This window comes from Mustelus asterias, chromosome 24, assembly GCF_964213995.1.
Source record: "Mustelus asterias chromosome 24, sMusAst1.hap1.1, whole genome shotgun sequence".
Classification (NCBI taxonomy): Eukaryota; Metazoa; Chordata; class Chondrichthyes; order Carcharhiniformes; family Triakidae; genus Mustelus; species Mustelus asterias.
Genome location: NC_135824.1, coordinates 52982175 through 53008684, shown reverse-complemented (window position 1 = coordinate 53008684; position 26510 = coordinate 52982175). Strand labels below are relative to the sequence as shown.

Sequence of the window (26510 nt, the reverse complement as noted above, 5' to 3'; positions counted from 1 at the left end):
CCCATGTTATCTAACCTTACTGAGCAGTCTACCATGCGGTACCTTGTCGAAGGCCTTGCTAAAGTCCATGTAGACAATGTCGACCAGACTGCCCTCATCTATTTCCTTGGTCACCCTTTCAAAAAACTCTTATCAAATTTGTAAGACATGATTTCTCACACACAAAGCGACGCTGACTGTCCCTGATCAGTCCTTGCATTTCCAAATGCCTGTAGATTCAGAAACCCCTCCAACAACTTACCCACCGCGGGCGTTAGGCTCACTGCACGCCACTCCCTTGGCTTTTCCCTGCTCCCTTTCTGAAGTAACGGCATGACACTTGCCTCTCTCCAGTCTTCCAGCACCTCACACGTGGCTGTCGATGATACAAATATCTCTGCTAGGAGCCCCGCAATTTCTTCCCTACCTTTCCACAATGTCCTGGGATACACTTGATCAGTTCCCGCGGATGTATTTAACTTAATGCATTTCAAAAACTCCAGCGACTCCTCTTCTGGAAAGTAGATACTTTCACCTTTTGGAACAATACCCCAATCAGATCAGCATCTTCGGGAACTGTATCCCAGTGAGAGGCAGCACTTTCGGGAACCGTATCCCAGTGAGAGTTAGCACTTTGTCTGAGTGGGTCCCAATGAGCATCTGTACCTTCAGTAACTAATTCATTCCCTCACGGATGAGGAATGTGTGGGGAATATTGTCTGAAAGGAGCTTTACTCCGGGGTAGTCTGGTGGGTTTTGGGGGGGGGTGTTAATCTCGCTGCGTTATAGCTTTAGGTGTGTGAGTGTGGGAGAGAGCTGAAGGTGTGAGCTGTGGAATTCGCAATGACACCTGAGAATGTGTCAATTCGATGGACAAACCGTGACTGGGTATTTTTGGGCCGGTTTATGAGAATTGAAATGGTGATGATGATCCACATTGCCCCTCATTCTCCTATCTTTGCACATTCTGTTTTGTCTCTCTGCCTTCAATGGAATTGCCTACACCTGCTGGAATTGTTCATCTCCCTCCCGGCGCCCTGACCGTCGAGAATGTTTCCTGTATCAGTAATTAACAAACGCTGCAACTCCCAGCATTGCAGCTTCAATCGGTGTGTTTTATTTCACCAAAATTGCAAAGTACATTTCAAACAAATTAAAAGGTAAAACAGCAACAAAACGTGGATATGAGAGACACTCGGCGAGGAATTAGGAATCAGTGAGAGGGTGAGAGAGAAATCCCATCAATCACACCCGGAATATTCGATTGGAGAGACGCTTGTCAGTGTGACTCTCAGTCTCACCACCATCGCTTCGTTGCTAGCTGGAGTTATCAGATGGTCTTGCAGTGCTTTTGGTCATAATTCTCAAACTTGGTGTTGAATTTGTCGCTGTGTTTCTTGAAGCACACGGCAGCTTCCACATCACAAGTGCACACTTTCTTTCCGCATTTTGAACTTGTTGGCCACGTATCAGCTGAAAAAGAGCGGACAACAACTAAATATACGCAGTCTGAGGTACGCACTGTGATGTATACATGAATACATGCACTCGAATATACACGCGTTAATGTACGCACCAACGTGGTGGATGGGGGTTAAATATCTGAGATTCTGCAATGTTGTTAAATCCTTTATTGTTGTTGGTTCCTTAAGAGAACAAAGAACAAAAAACAGTGCAGCACAGGAACAGGCCCCTCTGCCCCCCAAGCCTGCGCCGATCATGATGCCTGCCTCAACTAAAACCGTATGCACTTAGAGTCCGTATCCTTCCATTCCCATCCTATTCATGTATTCGTCTAGTTGCCCCTTAAATGCCGCTATCGTACCTGCTCCCACCACCTCCCCGGGCAGCGCCTTCCAGACATTCACCACCCTCTGTAAAAAAAACTTGCCTCGCACATCTCCTCTAAACTTTCCCCCACGCACCTTAAACCTATGTCCCCGAGTACTTGACCTTTCTAACCTAGGAAAGAGCATCTGACTACCCACTCTGTCCATGCCGCTCATAATCTTGTAAACCTCTATCAGGTCACCCCTCAACCTCTGTCGTTCCAGTGAGAACAAACTGAGTTTTTAAAAAATACTTTTCCAATTCAATCAAATCAAATCCAAGTCAGAGTCTCAACAAGTTGAGACATTTCCGATCCAGGCTGACAAGACAGGGCCTTCACACCTGTCTTGGGCCTGATCTACATGAGCCAAGCTGATTGGAGGAGGGGGAGGTCTCCTCCTCCAAGACTTGATCTCATTTGCAGTTTAGCCAAAAGGCCGAGATGCCGCTTTTAAAAATTGCTTCATATGAATATGAAGCTTAAATGCGACCCAATGGCCTCAACCAAGTGCAGCATCCTCTTCATACTACACTTGATCTTAGCCAAAAGGCCGAGAAGCGACAAACCGAGTTTTTTAAAATACTTTTCCAATTCAATCAAATCAAGTCCAATTCAGAGTCTCAACAAGTTGAGACATTTCCGATCCAGGCTGGCAAGACAGGGCAAGCGACCATTTACCCTGTCCTGGGCCTGATCTACATGAGCCAAGCTGATTGGAGGAGGGAAAGCAATTCCTCCTCCAAGACTTGATCTCATTTGCATCTTAGCCAAAAGGCCGAGATACTGCTTTTAAAAATTGCTTCATATGAAACATATGAAGCTTCAATGTAACCTAATGACTTCAACCAAGTGCAGCATCCGCATAACTACACTTGATCTTAGCCAAAAGGCCGACAAACCGAGTTTATCCAACCTCTCCTCATAGCTAATACCCTCCAGACCAGGCAACATCCTGGTAAACCTCTTCTGTACCCTCTCCAAAGCATCCTTCTGGTAATGTGGCGACCAGAGTTGCACACAATATTCTAAAAGAGGCCGAACTAAAGTTCTGTACAGCAGAATTTTGTGTATGTAATGTTATGTATGGGTGATTCACAATGGTTGGGAGCCCAATAATGTTCTAGAATGTTGTTGGTTTTATTCTTTATTCATTCATGGGACACGGGCGTCGCTGGCTGGGCCAGCATTTATTGCCCATCCCTGGTCGCCCTTGAACTGAGTGTCTCGCTCGGCCATTTCAGAGGGCAGTTGAGAGTCAACCACATTGCTGTGGCTCTGGAGTCACATGTAGGCCAGACCAGGTAAGAACAGCAGATTTCCTTCCCGAAAGGATATTAGTGAACCAGATGCGTTTTTCCGACAATCAGCAATGGTTTCATGGTCATCAGTAGATTCTTAATTCCAGATTTTTAAAAATTGAATTCAAATTCCACCATCTGCTGTGGCGGGATTTGAACGTGTGTGATAGAACAGAATCATAGGATCATAGAATCCCTACAGTGCAGAAGGAGGCCATTTGGCCCATTGAGTCTGCACCGACCACAATCCCACCCAGGCCCTATCCCCATAAGCCGACATATTTACCCCGCTAATCCCTCTAGCCTATGCTATGGACCTAAGCGGCAATTTAGCACGGCCAATCCACCTAACCTGCACATCTTTGGACACTAAGGGGCAATTTAGCATGGCCAATCCACCTAACCTGCACATCTTTGGACACTAAGGGGCAATTTAGCATGGCCAATCCACCTAACCTGCACATCTTTGGACACTAAGGGGCAATTTAGCATGGCCAATCCACCTAACCTGCACATCTTTGGACTGTGGGAGGAAACCGGAGCACCCAGAGGAAACCCACGCAGACACGGGGAGAACGTGCAGACTCCGCACAGACAGTGATGCAAGCTGGGAATTGAACCCGGGTCCCTGGCGCTGTGAGGCAGCAGTGCTAACCACTGTGCCACGTGCTGCTCAACACATATTGAGAATGCGGGGGTGGGGTGGCGGGGGGTTGTGGGGGGGGGGGGCGGTGAGGCATGCGTGTGGACAGAAGGCGGGGGTCCCCAAACATTGTGGGGGTGGAGCGAGGGCGGGGAGGGGGAATCCTGAACATGGTGACTTCTACGGATGAAATTAACCAGAGAGGCACCACAGTGAGAAGCAGCAAACCATCCAAAAGCTTGACATCGCCATGAATGTTGCCCCTCCTCGAATCTGCGGACTCGTGCTTTGTATGGACTGGATGGTGCAGATACCCGCTGACCTGTCCCAGTGCACAACAGAGTACTGAACCCTGGGATTAGGTGAGCGAGGAAATTCCAAGCCATTTAAAAGATGATCTCTTTTTGATACCTTGCCAAGTGTTGCATTTAGATTCATTTTAACATTAACTTGCAATTTCTTTCAGAAAATAGTGAACAGGCTAATGGTAGTTAATTGGGTGACTGGTTAGAATTGGTTCCCTAGTTAGCATGGCCTGACTTGGATCTTTAAAGTTCCACCTCATGTGAATACAGGAGATTTCTTGCTAATGTACAAAATAGTGTGAAGGCCAGTTCGCTGGAGTACGGATTCGACAGGGAACTGAATTGAGGGATATGGTGAGTAAGGGAATTTGACACAGTGTTGGAAGAGGTGTTTCTCCAGTCTTTGACAGAATAATGGATGGTCCAATGGAGTTGGTAAGACTCAGCGATGACCAGAGATTGAAGTCCAGAGGTATTAATTAGATAAGCAAGTAGGTGATTGGTTTGTGAGGTTTTTTTTTCAAAAAGATCCACATAGCGGCACAGTGACACAGTGGTTAGCGCTGCTGCCTCACAGCGCCAGGGACCCCGGTTCAATTCTGGCCTCGGGTCACTGTCTGTGTGGAGCTTGCACGTTCTCCCCGTGTCTGCGTGGGTTTCCTCCAGGTGCTCCGGTTTCCTCCCACGGTCCGAAAGATGTGCGGGTTAGGTGGATTGGCCATGCTAAACTGCCCCTTAGTGTCAGGGGGATTAGCAAGGTAAATATGTAGGGTTATGAGCATAGGACCTGGGTGGGATTGTTATCAGTACAGGCTTGATGGGCCAAATGGTCTCTTTCTGCACTGTAGGGTTTCTATGATTCTATGAATCCATAGAATCCCTACAGTGCAATAGGAGGTCATTTGGTCTATTGAGTCTGCACCGACTCTCCCAAAGGGTACCTTACCCAGGCCATACCCCCCCCCACCCTATCCCCGCACATTTAGCATGGCCAATCCACCTAACCCTCACATCTTTGGACTCTAAGAGACAGTTTAACATGGCCAATCCATCTAGCCTGGGAGGAAACCAGAGCACCCGGAAGAAACCCACGCAGCCACAGGAAGAACATGCAAACTCCACACAGACAGTCATCAGTTTAAACTAGTATTGGGTGTTAATGATATGTTAATTATATTGTTCTGATAACTAAACAATGTCCTCTATCATAGAATTCTCACAGTCCAGAAGGAGGCCACCTGGCCCATCGAGTCTGCACCAACAACAATCCCACCCAGGTCCTATTCTCATAGCCCCACATATTTACCCTGCTAATCCCCCTGACACTAAGGTGCAATTTAGCACGGCCAATCAACCTAACCCGCACATCTTTGGACTGTGGGAGGAAACCGGAGCACCCGGAGGAAACCCACACAGACAGGGGGAGAACATGCAGACTCCAGACAGACAGTGACCTGGGTCCCTGGCACTGTGAGGCAGCAGTGCTAACCACTGCGCCACCATGCAGCCCCAAATGAAATTGTTTTTGGTTGTTCAATTGTAACCAGTGGGGTCCCACAGGGATCAGTGTTAGGGCCTCAGCTATTCATAATGTTTATTAATGGTTTGGTTAAAAGTATTGTAGCTAGACTTACTGAAGGAAACAAACTGTACAGAATAAACCTGATGTGGAGATGCCGGCGTTGGACTGGGGTGAACACAGTAAGAGTTTTAACAACACCAGGTTAAAGTCCAACAGGTTTATTTGCTGCCAAATAAACCTGTTGGACTTTAACCTGGTGTTGTTAAAACTCTTACAGAATAAACCTGCCAAGGGATATAGGTAAGATAAACGAGTCGTCAAAATGTTGTCAGGTGGAGTGTAATGTGGGAAAATGTGAGCCTGGCAGGAAGAATAGAAAGACAGAATATTATTTCAATGGGGAGTGACTGATCGACAAAGCTGTGGTTATGGAGAACAGGCAGAAAAGTGGAGTTAAGGCCACAATCAGATCAGCCATGATCGTTTTGAATACTGGGGTAGGTTTGATGGGCCAAATGGCCTCCTCTTATGTTCTTCTCATCCCTGTGCGCCCAATGGTTCCCGGTCGAGCAAACTCTTTGGGCAGGATTTTCCGACCACGTTCGCCCCAAGACTGGACAATCCGTCAATGGATCTTTGCGTTGTCCATGTCCCGCCCGCTATGATTCCTGTAGCGGACGGGAAAATTCCATAGTTTGAGTTTAAAATTCTCGATCCTGTTTCCAATTCCTCTGTGGCAATGCCTGTCGCAATCTTTGCAATCTACGCCACCCCATAACTCTTCCAGATCTCAACGCTCCTCTAACTGAGCTTCCCCAGTTTCAATCCCTCCACCATTGGTGGCCGTGTCTTCAGTTCCCAGGTTCCCAAGCTCTGGAATTCCCTCCCTCCACCTCTCCGTCTCTATGAGACATTCCTTAAAACCTCTTTGACCAAAATCATCTGAAGCCACTTCGGAATGTTTCATGACTCTAATGGCACCAGGGAAATAAACGTGGTCGGTGCACATTGCTGATGTTGGCCTGTTGAGGAGATAGGGAGCCAGAGGAACGTCCCTAGGTTGGAATAGATTTCATTTGGTGTTGTACAAAGAACAAAGATACATGCAGACTCCAGACAGACAGTGACCTGGGTCCCTGGCACTGTGAGGCAGCAGTGCTAACCACTGCGCCACCATGCAGCCCCAAATTCAATACAGCACAGGAACAGGCCCTTCGGCCCTCCAAGCCTGCGCCGCTCCCCGGTCCAAACTAGACCATTCTTTTGTATCCCTCCATTCCCACTCCGTTCATGTGGCTATCTAGATAAGTCTTAAACGTTCCCAGTGTGTCCACCTCCACCACCTTGCCCGCCAGCGCATTCCAGGCCCCCATCACCCTCTGTGTAAAATACGTCCTTCTGATATCCGTGTTAAACCTCCCCCCCCGCTCACCTTGAACCTATGACCCCTCGTGAACGTCACCACCGATCTGGGAAAAAGCTTCCCACCGTTCACCCTATCTATGCCTTTCATAATTTTATACACCTCTATTAGGTCACCCCTCATCCTCCGTCTTTCCAGTGAGAACAACCCCAGTTTACCCAATCTCTCCTCATAACTAAGCCCTTCCATACCAGGCAACATCCTGGTAAACCTCCTCTGCACTCTCGCTAAAGCCTCCACGTCCTTCCGGTAGTGTGGCGACCAGAACTGGGCGCAGTATTCCAAATGCGGTACTTACGGCATTTTGGGATTCCGTTTACGCAGCATGAGTTGTACAATGTGAAGATAGGGTAGCATCCCATCTTTTCAGCCTCACCATAACAGTCATCGTGCACTTGGCAGCATCTAAATGGGTTGACAAACGGGGGATATCTGTTAGAAGATCGAAGTTTTCTCTTGGAGAGACTGAAACTCAGTCAGAGGCTGAATAATTCCAACCCAGCCTCAGATTGGGTTACCAACTCTGAAGAATTGTCCTTGGAGTTTTCAGGAATGAAAGATTCATCCTCAGGGAACTCATTCCCTCGAACTGAGGGAATAAGGTCATTGCTGCACGGGGGTTTTCCTCTTTTGTTTCAACACATTTGTTTATTGGGGATAAAGTGGGAGGGAGGGAGGGAGAAACCGTTTCTCAAAAAAAGCATCCAATCAGATGACAAAGAGTCTGTTCACTTTCCAATTGGTCTGGAAAGGTGGGGCACCCCGAGAGTGGGCCAATGGCAGCATGGAGGAGGGATGTTTGGAGCCGAGAGGTGATATCATGAATACTGATAGAATCCGACAGTGCAGAAGGAGGCCACTCGGCCCATCGAGTCTGTACCAACCACAATCCCACCCTATCCCCATAACCCCATGCATTTACCCTGGCTAGTCCCCTTGTCACTGAGAGGCAATTTAGCATGGTCAATCCACCTAACCCGCACATCTTTGAGACTGTGGGAGGAAACCCGAGCACCCGGAAGAAACCCACACAGACATGGGGAGAACATGCAAATTCCACATAGACAGTGATCTAAGCCGGGAATCGAACCCGGGTCCCTGGCGCTGTGAGGCAGCAGTGCTAACCACTGTGCCACCATGCTGCCCTGAACTCGATGAATATGGACAATTATTCTTGGTATCTACATTATCAAACCAATATTCTGTGAATGAAAATGCCATCTTGCCCACAACAACATGGGGGTTACCCACAACAAACATGGAGACTGCCCAAGGCAAACATGGAGGCTGCCCGCAACAAACATGGAGGCTGCCCACGACAAACATGGAGGCTGCCCACAACAAACATGGAGGCTGCCCACAACAAACATGGAGGGTGCCCACGACAAACATGGAGGCTGCCCACAACAAACATGGAGGCTGCCCACGACAAACATGGAGGCTGCCCATGACAAACATGACTGTCGGAATGTTTTGGTTTTTTACACTTAAAATCCAATATTGAATGCCTGTTTTAACTTGTTCCTTTTGTATTTTGATCATGGAAGATTGCCCAAACGTCTAAGTAACAACAGATGTCCAGTTACCTTAGGTCATTTGTTGTGATGACCAGGTCTTCCAAAGGCCAAAACCCTTGGGACAGTGGAGCTCCGAGATGATGCCCAAGTTGAGTGACCAATGGCAGGGGTCTGGGTGGGATGGGGAGGGGTTGGGGGGGGGGGGGGAGGCGGGGGAAGTGAAGGGTAAGACGTCATGTGATGACATCTCTGGAATATGTCCAATCAGAGTTGATTAATCCTTTAAAAGACCCCCCCAATTATTGCAGACAGCGGTTATGAGCGACAGAATTTTATTTCAGTGGATCGAATCCTCTGGGGAATGGCGATCACTGGATCGCAGCTTCACTCATGGGGGATTTTCACAGGAACTTCATTGCAGTGTTAATGTAGGTCTACTTGTGACACTACTAAATAAACTTTAAATATTTACTGACCTTGAGCCAGAGCTCAATGTTTCTCACTGGGAATTCTGAAAAGGGTCTCTTTATTTTGTAAAACATAGAATATCTAAAAGAACATTACAGACATTCCAAAATGGCCGTCACACAAAGTGCAATAATATTCCAGTTCTTTCCATTCGTCATGTTGCCCGGTTTAATTGGAAAGCTTTCCGATTCCCACCCATTGATTGAAACTGTGCTACTGATGTTTGCGTAGAGCACTTGGCTCCAAATGTGGATTCTCTCCCCAAACCCCGGCGCGATCGGGACCACGCTGGAAACCGGCGGGGACAGCAGGTAGGTGATTTTAATCTAGTTCTAATCTTACTTAAATGTGATTATCGGGCCCAGGACTGAAGTCTCCAGGCCGTCAGTGCAATTTCACTCCGGCAGGGTACAGACAAGCTCCCACTTTTGGGGAGCTAGTGGGACGACCCCACTGGGGTGAAGGGGGAGCAATAGGGGCCTCCCCCAGGGGGTCGGGCGCCGGGGGGGGTGGTGCCCCGTGGGCATGGGCACCCTGACAGTGTAGCCTGTGCCCCTGGTACTGCGCAAGGGGCAAAGTGCCCATGCCAAGGGAGCACCTTGGCACTGACCGCCGGGCATGGGATAGTGCCAAGGGGGCAGGGTACAGGCAGGGCTTAGGGGTGATCGGTGGGGGTGTGGGGTAAGCAAGTTGAGTTCCTCTGGGGTCAACAGTTTCACATTCAGCTTCCATGTCCTGGTCTGCCTGTAGGAGGCAGCGGTCAGTAGGAGGAAGCGGCCAGCAGGAGGTAGCAGTCAGTAGGAGACAGCGGTCAGTAGGAGTCAGCGGTCAGTAGGTGGCAGTGGCCAGTATGTGGCAGCGGTCAGTATGTGGCAGCAGTCAGTTTTTGGCAGCGGTCAATAGGTGACAGTGGTCAGTAGGTGGCAGTGGTCAGTAGGAGGCAGCGGTCAGTAGCAGGCAGCGGTCAGTAGGTGGCAGTGGCCAGTAGGTGGCAATGGTCAGTAGGTAGCAGTGGTCAGTAGGAGGCAGCGGTCAGTCAGTGGCAGCGGTCAGTCGATGGCAGCAGTCAGTAGGTGACAGCAGCCAGTAGAAGGCAGCGGTCAGTAGGTGGCAGCGGTCAGTAGGTGTGATGCGCGTTATCACACACGAGGCTTGAGATGCTCAAGGAAATAAAGGCTTTTATTTACTATTACAACGAAGCTACCATGTATAGTACACGATCCCAGACTGAGGGGTCCCAGACAGAGCAGTGACCTTTATACCTCTCCCAGGAGGCGGAGCCCGACTGGGATGTACCATAATAACTATAATACAGGTGTAACAGCCCAACCCTAACCCCAACAGCAACAAGTAGAACAACCCATTCCTAACCCCAACAGCAACATATATACTACTCGTAGTACTGGCCAGACCATGGCTCAGTACTACCTAGTGGGAACCAACGATGGTTCACCACATTCACCCCTCCTTTGAAGACAAAGGCCGGTGGGGTACAAAAAAAACAGAATAATTTGTCATCAGTCTATAAGTTCAGATGGTCTGGGGGACCGCACCGTCGTTGTGACCTCCTCAACACCGGTGATGACACCGGAGTAGGCACTCGCGGTGGCGTTCTCCCCAAGGCGATGTCCAACGGTTCCTCCACAGTCTCATGGGCCGGCTGACACCGAGGTGATGATAATCCGTTGAGTTCCGACACGCCCTGAAGTGGTGACCATCTCCTGGACTCAGGCAAGCTGTACACGGGAGTAAAAGGGTTAAGTAATGGTCCCGATGCTGCCCGCGCCGTGTCAGGAGGGGAAACAATAGTTGGGGGGTCTCTAACAGGAGGTATGGGAGCGACAGGGGTTTCCAAGCCCCCTGCTGGCGCCAGGTCTCGAATCGAGACCGTGTCCTCTCGCCCGTCAGGGTATGCCACATAGGCATACTGAGGGTTGGCGTGGAGGAGATGGACCTGTTCGACCAACGGGTCGGACTTGCGGGCCCTTACATGTCGCCGCAGGAGGACAGGTCCTGAGTACATCAACCAAGACGGTAATGAGGTCCCAGAGGAAGACTTCCGAGGGAATGAAAACAGCCTCTCATGAGGATTGGCGTTGGTTGCCGTACACAGGAGTGAGCGTATGGAATGGAGCGCATCAGGGAGCACCTCTTGCCAACGGGAGACTGGAAGGCTTTTTGACTTCAACGCCAGTAAGACAGCCTTCCAGACTGTAGCATTCTCACGTTCCACCTGTCCGTTACCCCTAGGGTTGTAGCTCGTGGTTCTACTAGAGGCAATCCCGTATGAGAGCAGGTATTGCCTCAAGTCATCGCTCATGAACGACGAGCCCCTATCGCTGTGAATGTAGCAGGGGTACCCGAACAGAGTAAAAAGATCACGGAATGCCTTGATAACCGTGGCAGCGGATGCATCAGAGCAGGGAATAAAAAAAGGGAATCTCGAGTACTCATCAATGATGTTGAGGAAGTACACATTCCGATCTGTCGAGGGAAGGGGGCCCTTAAAGTCGACACTCAGTCTTTCGAAGGGACGAGTGGCCTTGACTAGTTGTGCCCGGTCAGGTCGGTAAAAGTGCGGTTTGCATTCCGCGCATACCCGACAACTTCTCGTTATGGACCTGACATCCTCCACCGAGTAGGGCAGATTGCGGGCTTTTACGAAGTGGTAGAGCCGAGTGACCCCAGGATGGCATAGGTCATTATGGAGAGCCTGCAAATGGTCCTCCTGTATACTGGCGCATGTTCCACGCGACAGGGCATCCGAGGGCTCATTGAGTTTCCCTGGACGATACATGATGTCGTAATTATAGGTGGAGAGTTCGATTCTCCACCTCAAGATCTTGTCGTTCTTGATCTTGCCCCGCAGCGTGTTATTGAACATGAACACCACGGACCGCTGGTCCGTGATCAGGGTGAACCGTTTTCCCGCCAAGTAATGGCGCCAATGCCTGACAGCCTCCACAATGGCCTGGGCCTCCTTTTCCACCGCTGAATGTCGAATTTCGGGGCCTTGGAGGGTGCGGGAAAAAAAGGCGACGGGCCTGCCCGCCTGGTTAAGTGTGGCGGCCAGGGCGAAATCAGATGCATCGCTCTCCACCTGAAAGGGGATGGACACATCAACAGCGTGCATCGTGGCTTTCGCGATGTCGTCTTTTAGTGTATCAAAGGCCAATCGAGCCTCTGGTGTTAGGGGAAAAGAGGTGGACCTGATGAGCAGACGGGTTTTGTCCGCGTAATTGGGAACCCACTGTGCGTAGTAAGAGAAGAAGTCTAAGCATCTTCTCAGTGCTTTTGCGCTAGTGGGCAGGGGAAGTTCAAGGAGGGGACGCATACGGTCTGGATCAGGGCCAATGACCCCGTTTTCCACCACGTATCCGAGGATGGCTCAACGGCGCGTACGAAATACACACTTCTCCCTGTTGTAGGTCAGATTCAGGCGAGATGCAGTGCGTAGGAACTTAAGGAGATTTGTGTCGTGGTCCTGCTGGTCATGACCGCAGATGGTGACGTTATCCAGGTACGGGAAGGTAGCCCGCAGTCCGTTATGGTCCACCATTCGGTCCATAGCACGCTGGAAGACCGAGACCCCATTGGTGACACCAAAAGGAACCCTGAGAAAGTGATACAAGCGACCATCCGCCTCAAAAGCCATGTATTGTCGGTCCTCTGGGCGAATGGGGAGTTGGTGGTAGGCAGACTTGAGGTCTATGGTGGAGAACACCCGGTACTGCGCAATCTGGTTGACCATGTCAGATATGCGCGGGAGGGGATACGCATCCAGCTGCGTGTATCTATTAATGGTCTGACCATAGTCAATGACCATCCGGGGTTTGTTCCCACTCTTGACCACCATGACCTGCGCTCTCCATGGACTAGCGTTAGATTGTATGATCCCTTCCTTGAGGAGCCGCTGAACTTCAGATCGAATGAAGATCCGATCCTCAGCGCTGTAACGCCTACTCTTAGTCGCGATGGGCTTGCAGCCTGGCACAAGATTCTGGAACAGGGAGGGTGTGGTAATCTTCAGCATCGAGAGGCTACAGGCAATTTGGAAGCTGCTGTTCTCCCACTGAAAGCGGAGGGAGTGGCCCACCGTACTGTAGGGTTACACTCTTCAAGTGGACCATCAAATTTAGTCCGAGGAGTATTGGCGCGCAAAGGTGCGGTAACACCAGGAGCTTGAAGCGCTCGTAAACTGTGCCCTGCACCGTTAAATTTACCACGCAACTCCCTAGCACGGTGACAGACCGGGACCTTGATGCCATCGAAATCGTCTGTTTGACAGGTTGGATCTGGAGGCCACACCGCTTCACAGCGTCTGGGTGAATAAAACTCTCAGTGCTCCCGCTGTCAAACAGACAATAAATCAAGTGTTTGTTTACCTGAACGTCTATCATAGACTTGTCGAGTCTGTGAGGCTTGGCCTGGTCCAGGATGATCGACGCCACCGTTGGTTCGTGAGCGCCACTGCAGGCAGCTGAGATAGATGAAGATGACCCCTGCTGGTCGTTCGCGGTCGGTGCCGACCAATATGGCTGCTCCCATAGGTCGCACGTGGGTGATGGCGCCAAAATCAGCGACCCCTGGTGGTCGCGCATCTCTTGCGACTCCGTCGACTGTAATGGCGGCGTCCCGGCCTCGCACGTGGTCGAAACCCTCGACGATGCCGACGACGAAGAACCGGGCTCCGGGGAGTCGCAGGCCGCACTGCTGTTCCTGGAAGTAAGTTTGGATCGGCATACCTTCGAATAGTGCCCCGTCTTACTGCAGGCGGAGCACAACACAGCTTTAGCGGGACATCGCTGCCGAGTGTGCTTCACTCCCCCACAGAAGTAACACCGCGGGCCGCCCGGAGCTGCTGCCGTCGTCAGGCCCGAGTGTGAGCACGCCATCATGCAGCTTTTCGAACCCGAGGGACGAGGAGGGATCAGCGACTGCTCCTGCCACATTGTCTCCACGTGGTCTTCGGGATACAATACTAGGCTTTTGGAGGCCGTCTCCAACGTATCCACTAGTTCTATCGACTTAGTGAGATCAAGATTACCTTGCTCCAACAGTCTGAGTCGGATATAAGATGATCCGATTCCCGCCACAAACGCATCTCGAGCGAGGTCGTTCATGTTCTGGTCTGCCGACACTGCTTTGCAGTTACAGCCCCTGGCTAGCTGTAGGAGCTCGTTCGCGTACTCTTCTGTCGTTTCGCCGGGCTGCCGTCGTCGAGTGGCTAAGAGGTATCGAGCATGCATCTCGTTTGGCGGTTTAATGTAGCGCTTCTTAAGAAGCTCGAGGGCCCTTGTGTAGTCGGTGGCCGCACGGATCGCGAGATATACGGTGTTGCTTACCCTCGCGTGGAGGACCCGGAGTCTGTCATCGTCTGTGGTGACCGCTGCGGAGGCTGCAAGGTAGTCCTCAAAACATTTCAACCAGTGGTCGAAGGTGTTAGAGGCACCCGCTGCACGTGGATCCAGTGTAAGACGTTCGGGTTTTAACATTTGCTCCATACTCTCTATCGTTTTCTTTTTTTTTTAACGACGAGAGTTTAATTAATAGTAAATAAAATTGATGAGCGTTATCACACACGAGGCTTGAGATGCTCAAGGAAATAAAGGCTTTTATTTACTATTACAACGAAGCTACCATGTATAGTACACGATCCCAGACTGAGGGGTCCTAGACAGAGCAGTGACCTTTATACCTCTCCCAGGAGGCGGAGCCCGACTGGGATGTCCAATAATAACTATAATACAGGTGTAACAGCCCAACCCTAACCCCAACAGCAACAAGTAGAACAACCCATCCCTAACCCCAACAGCAACATATATACATACTCGTAGTACTGGCCAGACCATGGCTCAGTACAATCTAGTGGGAACCAACGATGGTTCACCACAAGGTGGCAGCGATCAGTAGGAGGCAGCGGTCAGTAGGTGACAGCGGTCAGTAGGTGGCAGCGGTCAGTAGGTGGCAGCGGTCAGTAGGAGGCAGCGGTCAGTAGGTGGCAGCGATCAGTAGGAGGCAGCGGTCAGTAGGTGACAGCGGTCAGTAGGTGGCAGTGGTCAGTAGGTGACAGCGGTCAGTAGGAGGCAGCGGTCAGTCAGTGGTAACGGTCAGTAGGTGACAGCAGTCAGTAGGAGGCAGCGGTCAGTAGGTGACAGCAGTCAGTAGGAGGCAGCGGTTAGTAGGAGGCAGCGGTCAGTAGGTGACAGCAGTCAGTAGGAGGCAGCGGTTAGTAGGAGGCCGCGGTCAGTTAGAGGCAGCGGTCAGTAGGTGACAGCGGTCAGTAGGTGACAGCAGTCAGTAGGAGGCAGCGGTTAGTAGGAGGCAGCGGTCAGTAGGTGGCAGCGGTCAGTAGGTGGCAGCGGTCAGTAGGAGGCAGTGGTCAGTAGGTGGCAGCGGTCAGTAGGTGACAGCAGTCAGTAGGAGGCAGCGGTTAGTAGGTGACAGCGGTCAGTAGGAAGCAGCGGTCAGTAGGTGGCAGTGGTCAGTAGGAGGCAGCGGTCAGTAGGAGGCAGCGGTCAGTAGGAGGCAGCGGTCAGTAGGAGGCAGCGGTCAGTAGGCGGCAGCGGTCAGTAGGAGGCAGCGGTCAGTAGGAGGCAGCGGTCAGTCAGTGGCAGCGGTCAGTAGGAGGCAGTGGTCAGTAGTTGACAGCGGTCAGTAGGTGGCAGCGGTCAGTAGGTGGCAGCGGTCAGTAGGAGGCAGCGGTCAGTAGGTGGCAGCGATCAGTAGGAGGAAGCGGTCAGTAGGTGACAGCGGTCAGTAGGTGGCAGTGGTCAGTAGGTGACAGCGGTCAGTAGGAGGCAGCGGTCAGTCAGTGGCAACGGTCAGTAGGTGACAGCAGTCAGTAGGAGGCAGCGGTCAGTAGGTGACAGCAGTCAGTAGGAGGCAGCGGTTAGTAGGAGGCAGCGGTCAGTAGGTGACAGCAGTCAGTAGGAGGCAGCGGTTAGTAGGAGGCAGCGGTCAGTAGGTGGCAGCGGTCAGTAGGTGGCAGCAGTCAGTAGGTGACAGCAGTCAGTAGGAGGCAGCGGTTAGTAGGAGGCAGCGGTCAGTAGGTGACAGCGGTCAGTAGGTGACAGCAGTCAGTAGGAGGCAGCGGTTAGTAGGAGGCAGCGGTCAGTAGGAGGCAGCGGTCAGTAGGTGGCAGCGGTCAGTAGGAGGCAGCGGTCAGTAGGTGGCAGCGGTCAGTAGGTGACAGCAGTCAGTAGGAGGCAGCGGTTAGTAGGTGACAGCGGTCAGTAGGAAGCAGCGGTCAGTAGTTGGCAGTGGTCAGTAGGAGGCAGCGGTCAGTAGGAGGCAGCGGTCAGTAGGAGGCAGCGGTCAGTAGGCGGCAGCGGTCAGTAGGAGGCAGCGGTCAGTAGGAGGCAGCGGTCAGTCAGTGGCAGCGGTCAGTAGGAGGCAGTGGTCAGAAGGTGGCAGCGGTCAGTAGGTGACGGCGGTCAGTAGGAGGCAGTGGTCAGAAGGTGTCAGCGGTCAGTAGGTGGCAGCGGTCAGTAGGAGGCAGCGGTCAGTAGGAGGCAGTGGTCAGTCAGTGGCAGCGGTCAGTAGGAGGCAGTGGTCAGAAGGTGGCAGCGGTCAGTAGGTGACGGCGGTCAGTAGGAGGCAGTGGTCAGAAGGTGGCAGCTGTCAGTAGGAGGCAGCGGTCAGTAGGAGGCAGCGGTCAGTAGGTGGCAGCGGTCAGTAGGAGGCAGTGGTCAGAAGGTGGCAGCGGTCAGTAGGTGACGGCGGTCAGTAGGAGGCAGCGGTCAGAAGGTGGCAGTGGTCAGAACATGGCAGCGGTCAGTAGGAGGCACCAGTCAGAAGGTGGCAGCGGTCAGTAGGAGGCAGCGGTCAGAAGGTGGCAGCGGTCAGTAGGAGGCAGCGGTCAGAAGGTGTTAGCGGTCAGTAGGAGGCAGTGGTCAGAAGGTGGCAGCGGTCAGTAGGAGGCAGCGGTCAGTAGGTGGCAGCGGTCAGTAGGAAGCAGCGGTCAGAAGGTGGCAGCGGTCAGTAGGAGGCAGCGGTCAGTAGGAGGCAGCGGTCAGAAGGTGGCAGCGGTCAGTTGGAGGCACCGGTCAGAAGGTGGCACCGGTCAGTAGGAGGCAGCGGTCAGAAGGTGGCAGCGGTCAGTAGGTGGCAGCGGTCAGTAGGAGGCAGCGGTCAGTAGGTGGCAATGGTCAGAACGTGGCAGCGGTCAGTAGGAGGCAGCGGTCAGAAGGTGGCAGCGGTCAGTAGGAGGCAGCGGTCAGAGGATACCAGCTTGATGTCGGCCCATCTGACCATGAAAGCTCGTGATAGAAACAGGAAGTCTGTCAGGGGGATTCGCAGGGCAGATATGATGCGGTTTTGTCGGCTTACGGGAATAGGGTCTGGGTGGGTTTGTGGTCGGTGCAGACTCGATGGGCCGAATGGCCTCCGTCTGCACTGTAGGATTCTATGAATACCAGGAATTTGGGTGAAAAACAGGAATGTTGCTGAGAGACGGGATGTCTGCTCCCCCGGGTGTTCATGGTATCAATCTGTTTAGAACAGACCCCCTCACAGGATAAATGACAGTCCGTTCATAGGAATGACTGAGGGATGTTGTTTCAAGCCCGAAACTGGAACCCAGGGTATCAGTGAGACTTATTATCCCTCCATCAACATCAGTAACACAGATCAACCTGATCTTTACATCTCAGCTAATGTGGGATCTTGCTGTGTATAAATTAGCATCTACCTGGAGGCAGTGGGAAGGATTACACAGAAGCAAGTTCTGTCTTTCTAAGGAATGTCTATTCGCTGCTTTGCCCCAGAGCAAGACATTCACATCTTGGCTTCACGGAGAGTATTTTTTTTACATAGGACTGCTCTCATTTTACCTTAAGATAAGAAAGCCCCACCAACGCCTCTACTTTCTCAGAAGACTAAGGAAATTTGGCATGTCAGCTACGACTCTCACCAGCTTTTACAGATGCACCATAGAAAGCATTCTTTCTGGTTGTATCACAGCTTGGTATGGCTCCTGCTCTGCCCAAGACCTCAAGAAACTACAAACGGTCGTGAATGTAGCCCAATCCATCACGCAAACCAGCCTCCCATCCATTGACTCTGTCTACACTTCCCGCTGCCTCGGCAAAGCAGGCAGCATAATTAAGGACCCCACGCACCCCGGACATTCTCTCTTCCACCTTCTTCCGTCGGGAAAAAGATGCAAAAGTCTGAGGTCATGTACCAACCAACTCAAGAACAGCTTCTTCCCTGCTGCCGTCAGACTTTTGAATGAACCTACCTTATATTAAGCTGATCTTTCTGTACACCCTTGCTATGACTGTAACACTACATTCTGCACCCTCTCGTTTCCTTCTCTATGAACGGTATGCTTTGTCCGTATAGCGCGCAAGAAACAATACTTTTCACTGTATGCTAATACATGTGACAATAATAAATCAAATTAAGCAGTCTCACAACACCAGGTTAAAGTTTACTTGGAATCACGAGCTTTCAGAGTGCTGCTCCTTCATCAGGTGAGTGGACTTTAACCTGGTGCTGTGAGACTTCTTACTGTGCCCACCCAGTCCAACGCCGGCATCTCCACATCATGGCTCATTTTACCTGTCAGTGTCATCCACTGGCTGGTTGCCAGTCCCTCCGCGTCCACAGAAACAGCCATAGTCGGCGTAGCGCAATTTGCTGATCTGCAGATTGACGCAGTCAATAACATGTGCGAAGTTGATTAAGTTTCTCTGCTCAATGGAAGCGCCCTGTGCAGGGATCCACATTGCTACAAGAGGACAATAGAATAAATCATTGTATCAGAAAGCCCAGAATCAGAGCGAGCAGGAAGACAATTTAACAACAGATCGTGCCTTACGAGCCTGGTGGAGTTCTTCGAAAATGTGACTAAACACATTGACGAAGGGAAAGCGGTAGATGTGGTTTATATGGATTTTAGCAAGGCATTCGATAAGGTCCCCCATGCAAGGCTTCTAGAAAAAGTGAGAGGGCATGGGATCCAAGGGGCTGCTGCCCTGTGGATCCAGAACTGGCTTGCCCAAAGGAGGCAGAGAGTGGGTATAGATGGGTCTTTTTCTAAATGGAGGTCGGTCACCAGTGGTGTGCCCCAGGGATCTGTTCTGGGACCCTTGCTGTTTGTCATTTTCATAAATGACCTGGATGAGGAAGCGGAGGGATGGGTTGGTAAGTTTGCCGACGACACGAAGGTTGGTGGGGTTGTGGATAATCTGGAGGGATGTCAGAAGTTACAGAGGGACATTGATAGGATGCAAGACTGGGCGGAGAAGTGGCAGATGGACTTCAACCCAGATAAATGCATAGTGGTCCATTTTGGCAGGTCAAATGGGATGAAGGAGTACAATATAAAGGGAAAGACTCTTAGTACTGTGGAGAATCAGAAGGACCTTGGGGTCCAGATCCACAGGACTCTAAAATCGGCCCGCAGGTGGAGGAGGTGGTTAAGAAGGCGTATGGTGTGCTGGCCTTTATCAATCGAGGGATTGAGTTTGGGAGTCCGGGGATAATGATGCAGCTATATAAGACTCTCGTCAGACCCCACTTGGAGTACTGTGCTCAGTTCTGGTCGCCTCATTACAGGAAGGATGTGGAAAAGATTGAAAGGGTGCAGAGGAGATTTACAAGGATGTTGCTTGGATTGAGTGGCATGCCTTATGAGGATAGGCTGAAGGAGCTCGGTCTTTTCTCCTTGGAGAGACGTAGGATGAGAGGAGACCTAATAGAGGTATATAAGATGTTGAGAGGCATAGATCGGGTGGACTCTCAGAGGCTTTTTCCCAGGGTGGAAATGGCTGCTACGAGAGGACACAGGTTTAAGGTGCTGGGGGGTAGGTACAGGGGAAATGTTAGGGGGAAGTTTTTCACACAGAGGGTGGTGGGCGAGTGGAATCGGCTGCCGTCAGTGGTGGTGGAGGCGAACTCAATAGGGTCTTTTAAGAGACTCCTGGATGAGTACATGGGACTTAATGGGATGGAGGGTTATACATAGGCCTAAAAGGTAGGGATGTGTTCGGCACAACTTGTGGGACCGAAGGGGCTGTTTTGTGCTGTAGTTTTCTATGTTTCTAACACGCGGATTGTAAAAACCACAACAAGCTGCAGAAGAATATTTGTGAATTTAATAGAAATTGTGTCTCAGAGACAGGCCATTCGGCCCAACAATCCATGGCTGTGTCTGTCCCACATCAGGCTCCTCCCATCCATCTTCATCCAACCCAACCAGCAAAGCTTTCCACTCCTTTCTCCCTCATGTACTCACCGAGCTTCCCCTTAAAGCCATCAATAATATTCACACCAACCATTCACTGTGCCAGAGAGTTCCACAATCTCACCAGGGAACGAGTCCTTTTTAGGTTCTTTCATGTGGTGTGGCCAGCATTTGTTGTCCATCCCTAATTGCTCTTGAACTCAGTGACTTGAGGGCAGTTAAGAGTCAACCACATTGAACAAAGAACAGTATAGCAGAGGAACAGGCCCTTCAGCCCACCAGTGCTGTGCCGACACAGATGCCTCTCTAATCTAACATTTTCTTGCCTCTACATGGTCCATATCCCTCTATTCGCTGCCGATTGATGTATCCATCCAGATGCCTCTTGTTATAGAATCTGCTTCCACCACCTCCTCCAGCAGCGCGTTCCAGGCATTCACCACCCTCTGTGTGAAAAACTTGCCCCTCACATCTCTTATAGACTTTCCCCCATTCATTTTCAACCTATGCTCCTGAGTAATTGACCCTTCGACCCTGGGAAAAGAGACTGGCTATCCATCTATCCAAGCCTGTCATAATCTTGTAAACCTCTATCAGGTCCCCCCACTCATCCTCCGACGCTCCAATGAAAACAATCCAAGTTTAACCCTAACAATTCAACCTTTGTTCATAGTCCATATCCTCCAAACCAGGCAACATCCTGGTAAATCTCTTCTGCACCCTTTCCAATGTATCGACATCCTTCTGGTAGTGTGGCAACCAGAATTATACACAAAACTCCAAATGCGGCCTAACCAAAGTCTTATGCAGCTGCAACATGACATTCCTGTGGACCTGGAGTTACATGTAGGCCAGACCAGGTAAGGACGGCAGATTTCCTTCCCGACAGGGACATTAATGAACCAGATGGGTTTTTGCGACAATGGTTCCATTGTCATCATCACATTTACAACTGAACTGCTGTGGTGGGATTTGAACCCCAATCCCCAGAATATTACCGTGGGTCCCTGGATTAAGAGTCTGGTGACATCACCACTATGCCACCACTCCCCTTAAAATTCCAATCAGATTTCAGTCACCTGACCAGCAAATTGCCTCATCCTTTGATGTTAACAGTCTATGGATCTGAGAGAACATAAGAACATGGGCGGCACGGTGGCACAATGGGTTAGCACTGCTGCCTCACAGCGCCAGGGACCCAGGTTCAATTCCAGCCTCGGGTCTATGCGGAGTTTGCACATTCTCCCCGTGTCTGCGTGGGTTTGCTCCGGGTGCTCCGGCTTCCTCCCACAGTCCACGGGTTAGGTGGATTGGCCATGCTAAATTAACCATAGTTTCAGGGGGATTAGCAGGGTAAATATGAGGAGTTACGGAAATAGGGCCCCGGGGAGGAGGAGGAGGGGGATTGTGGTTGGCGTGGACTTGATGGGCCGAATGGCCTCCTTCTGCGGGCCAGGGATTCGATAAGTCAGGAATCAGGAAAAAAGTAAAAAGGAAGGAGAACTCATGAGATGTTATCAATGGAGGTGTTAGGATTCAAAAAGAAGGTACAAAAACTAACATAAGGGCACTTTATCTGAATGCTCGTAGCATTCGAAACAAGATAAATAAGTTGAAGGCATGAATATGATTTGGTGGCCATTACAGAGGGATGATTGCAGGATGGTCAGGACTGGGAGTTAAATATCCAGGGGTATCAGACTGTTCGGAAGGAAAGACAGAAAGGTAAAGGAGGTGGAGGTAGACAGAAGGTGGGTAACTATAGGCTGGTTAGCTTCTGTAGTAGGGAAAATGCTTGAATCTCTCATCAAGGAAGAAATAGCGAGACATCTGGATAGAAATTGTCCCATTGGGAAGACACAGCATGGGTTCATTAAGGGCAGGTCATGTTTGACTAATTTGGTGGAATTCTTTGAGAACGTTACATGTGCAGTGGACAATGGGGAACGTGTGGATGCGGCGTATCAAGATTTGCAGAAGGCATTTGACAAGGTCCCGCACCAAAGGCCGCTGCATAAGATAAAGGTGCACGGTGTTACAGGTAATGTATTAGCATGGATAGAGGATTGGTTAACGAACAGAAAGCAAAGAGTGAGGCTAAATGGGTGTTTTTCTGGTTGGCGATCCGTGACTAGTGGTGTGCCTCAGGGATCAGTGTTGGGACTGCAATTGTTTACGATTTACATCGACGATTTGGAGTTGGGGACCAAGTGTCAAAATTCACAGATGACACTAAAATGAGCAAAGTGTGTAGAGGGCACTGAACGTCTGCAAAGGGATATAGATAGTCTAAGTGAGTGGGCGAGGGTCTGGCAGATGGAGTACAATGTTGGTAAATGTGAGGTCATCCATTTTGGTAGGAATAACAGCAAAATGGACTATTATTTAAATGGTAAAAAATTGCAGCGTGCTGCTGTGCAGAGGGACCTGGGTGTCCTTGTGCAGGAATCACAAGGAGTTGGTTTGCAGGTGCAGCAGGTAATTAAGAAGGCAAATGGAATTTTGTTCTACATTGCTGGTGGGATGGAGTTTAAAAACAGCGAGGTTATGTTGCAGCTGTATAAGGTGCTGGTGAGGCCACACCTGGAGTGCTGTGTACAGTTTTGGTCTCCTTACTTGAGAAAGGATATACTGGCACTGGAGGGGGTGCAGAGGAGATTCACTAGGTTGATTCTGGAGTTGAGAGGGTTGGCTTATGAGGAGAGACTGAGTAGACTGGGGCTATACTCATTGGAATTCAGAAGAATGAGGGGAGATTTTATAGAAGCATATAAGATTGTGAAGAGAATAGACAAGATAGAAGCAGGGAGGATGTTTCCACTGGCAGGTGAAACTAGAACTAGGGGGCATGACCTCAAAATAAGGGTGAGCAGATTTAGGACAGAGTTGAGGAGGAACTTATTCACCCAAAGGGCTGTGAATCTGTGGAATTCCCTGCCCAGTGAAGCAGTTGAGGCTTACTCATTGAATGTTTTTAAGGCAAGGTGTTTTTAAGGTAAGGATAGACAGATTTTTGAACAGTAAAGGAATTAAGGGTTATGGTGAGCGGGCGGGTAAGTGGAGCTGAGTTCACGAAAAGATCAGCCGTGATCTTATTAAATGGCGGAGCAGGCTCAAGGGGCCAGATGGCCTATTCCTGCTCCGAGTACTTATGTTCTTATATTCTTACTCCCAGGACAGGTACAGCACAGGGTTAGATACAGAATAAAGCTCCCTCTCCATTGTCCCCATCAAACACTCTCAGGACAGGAACAGCACAGGGTTAGAAACAGACTAAAGCTCCCTCTAAACTGTACCCATCAAACACTCCCAGGACAGGAACAGCACAGGGTTAGATACAGAGTAAAGCTCCCTCTACACTGTCCCCCATCAAACACTCCCAGGACAGGTACAGCACAGGGTTAGATACAGAGTAAAGCTCCCTCTACACTGTCCCCCATCAAACACTCCCAGGATGGGTACAACACGGGGTTAGATACAGAGTAAAGCTCCCTCGACACTGTCCCCATCAAACACTCCCAGGACAAGTACAGCATGGGTTAGATATAGAGTAAAGATCCCTCTACACTGTCCCCATCAAACACTCCCAGGACAGGTACAGCACGGGGTTAGATACAGAGTAAAGCTCCTTCTACACTGCCCCCATCAAACACTCCCAAGACAGGTACAGCACGGGGTTAGATACAGAGTAAAGCTCCCTCTACACTGTCCCCCACCAAACACTCCCAGGACAGGTACAGCACGGGGTTAGATACAGAGTAAAGCTCCCTCTACACTGTCCCCATCAAACACTCCCACGACAGGGACAGCACGGGGTTACATACAGAGTAAAGCTCCCTCTACACTGTCCCCCGTCAAACACTCCCAGGACAGGTACAGCACGGGGTTAGATACAGAGTAAAGCTCCCTCTACACTGCCCCCATCAAACACTCCCAGGACAGGTACAGCACGGGGTTAGATACAGAGTAAAGCTCCCTCTACACTGTCCCCATCAAACACTCCCAGGACAGGTATTCACATTTCCTTTTACCTTCTTTGTCATTGACAGTTTATCTGTTCTGAATCATGCCCAGTTTTTGGGCGTTGCTTCATTTGCTATGACCCGCACTCCTCCAGCACATCCCTGTGGTCTCCAGTTGATCACTTACCTCCGAGCACGATGAGGAGGATCACAATGGGTTTCGGGGACTCCATGACTTCTCGATTCCTGATGTGGAGATGCCGGCGTTGGACTGGCGTGAACACAGTAAACGAAGGAGCAGTGCTCCGAAAGCTAATGGTATTTGCTACCAAATAAACCTGATGGACTTTAACCTGGTGTTGTTAAAACTCTTACTGTGTTCTCAATTCCTTTCAGACACGGATGTTTGTCTCCTCGGGGCTCTGTCTCTTTTATTCTGCTCCCGGGGCGGTTACAACCCATGTTTGCTCAGCAAATGCAAATAAGGTTCTAACCCAATTGGGCGCTCATCCCAATTCTCACCGTGATACAAGGAGGGAGATGTTTGAAGAAGCTGTTGTCATTGGGTGGTGCTGATGGGCTTGGTTTCATTGACTAATTTACTTGGGAGTGTTGTGCTTTGTATGTATAGCTCAGAAGAAACAATCCTTTTCACGGTACACTATTACATGGGCCAACAATAAATCCAATCCAATCCAATCCAATCCAGTGTATGGATTGAATTGGAGCCAGAGTCTCTCAGCTGTCAGTTCAACATAATTTCTTTAATCACAACAGTCAGATTAATGATCTCCCCATGTTTATCAGTCTGTAAATTTACTGACCGGGTTGCAGAACTCTCTACGTCCCAACTGTTAACCACAACTCCCTCATTCACTGAGTTAATGTTACCGGGGACACGTATGTAGAGCCATTTCACTTGGTCGATTTTGGGATCAGCGGTGATGCACCACATGGTTAAATATCCTGCCACAATTTGCATTGCAGACTCACAGGTCAACAAGGGGGACTCCAATGAGCCATAAGCTGGCAACAGCCATCTGGTTAAACAGTACTCTCAGCACTTTAAGCATTTGTCCCCCAGTGAGAGTCAGCACCTTCAGGAACTGTATCCCAGTGAGAGTCAGCACCTTCAGTAACTGTATCCCAGTGAGAGTCAGCACCTTCAGGAACTGTATCCCAGTGAGATTCAGCACCTTCAGGAACTGTATCCCAGTGAGATTCAGCACCTTCAGGGACTGTATCCCAGTGAGATTCAGCACCTTCAGGAACTGTATCCCAGTGAGAGTCAGCACCTTCAGGAACTGTATCCCAGTGAGAGTCAGCACCTTCAGGAACTGTATCCCAGTGAGATTCAGCACCTTCAGGAACTGTATCCCAGTGAGAGTCAGCACCTTCAGGAACTGTATCCCAGTGAGAGTCAGCACCTTCAGTAACTGTATCCCAGTGAGAGTCAGCACCTTCAGGAACTGTATCCCAGAGAGAGTCAGCACCTTCAGGAACTGTATCCCAGTGAGAGTCAGCACCTTCAGGAACTGTATCCCAGTGAGATTCAGCACCTTCAGGAACTGTATCCCAGTGAGAGTCAGCACCTTCAGGAACTGTATCCCAGTGAGAGTCAGCACCTTCAGTAACTGTATCCCAGTGAGAGTCAGCACCTTCAGGAACTGTATCCCAGAGAGAGTCAGCACCTTCAGGAACTGTATCCCAGTGAGAGTCAGCACCTTCAGGAACTGTATCCCAGTGAGATTCAGCACCTTCAGGAACTGTATCCCACTGAGAGTCAGCACCTTCAGGAACTGTATCCCAGTGAGAGACGGTTATGATGATTCTGTTGTACTTACATATTTTATGTTTTGGTGAAATGTTTTCAAGTTCAGTGCGGTTTTACAGTAAGTCTCCCCGTGTCTGCATGGGTTTCCTCCGGGTGCTCCGGTTTCCACCCAAAGTCCAAGGATCGCCCTGCCCGCGACTGTGAGCTACAGCGCGCCACCGTGAAACCTGCCGCTAGGAGGGGGAAAATCACACCCATTTATCCTGGTCTACCAGTTGCTGCCTGTATTACTGAAGGGTCCGTGCGGTTAGTGAATGGCTTTGTGTCTCCAAGACATTCTTGTTAGCTCTCACTTTCACCAGGAAAGGTTTGAGGGAATGATTGATGGGTTGTGAGTTGCAGTAAGAGGTGTGGGTCCCGGGCCGTACAGGATACTGAGATAAGACTTTGTGATACACATACACAGAAATTCATTCTGTGATATCCAATAGCCACGAGATAGTCTGCGTCTTGCTTCCGTTCGGCTGTCTCCCAGCAAGCATGAGGTCAGATATATCATTGCCAGCAGGGAGTCAGGAATCCCAATCATCCCAC

The 26510-nt window shown here is 50.3% G+C and overlaps 1 protein-coding gene, 1 non-coding gene and 1 pseudogene across 3 annotated transcripts in view; all 3 read right to left on the bottom strand.

Annotated features, from left to right (window-relative positions):
- The window catches only part of LOC144511101 (basic phospholipase A2 PC1 pseudogene), a 92885-nt pseudogene that overhangs the window by 41349 nt on the left and 25026 nt on the right, over positions 1-26510 (bottom strand). The window lies entirely within an intron of this gene.
- Positions 1076-24550, bottom strand: LOC144511436 (basic phospholipase A2-like). Its single transcript, XM_078241785.1, has 4 exons — positions 24330-24550; positions 18554-18722; positions 7300-7406; positions 1076-1452 (listed from the first exon to the last, which is right to left on the bottom strand). The coding sequence occupies exons 1-4, from the start codon at positions 24373-24375 to the stop codon at positions 1310-1312; spliced, it is 465 nt and encodes a 154-aa protein (XP_078097911.1). The 5' UTR covers positions 24376-24550; the 3' UTR covers positions 1076-1309.
- Positions 2180-2372, bottom strand: LOC144511603 (U2 spliceosomal RNA). The gene has a single exon (XR_013500852.1). It is a non-coding gene; the product is annotated as a U2 spliceosomal RNA (small nuclear RNA).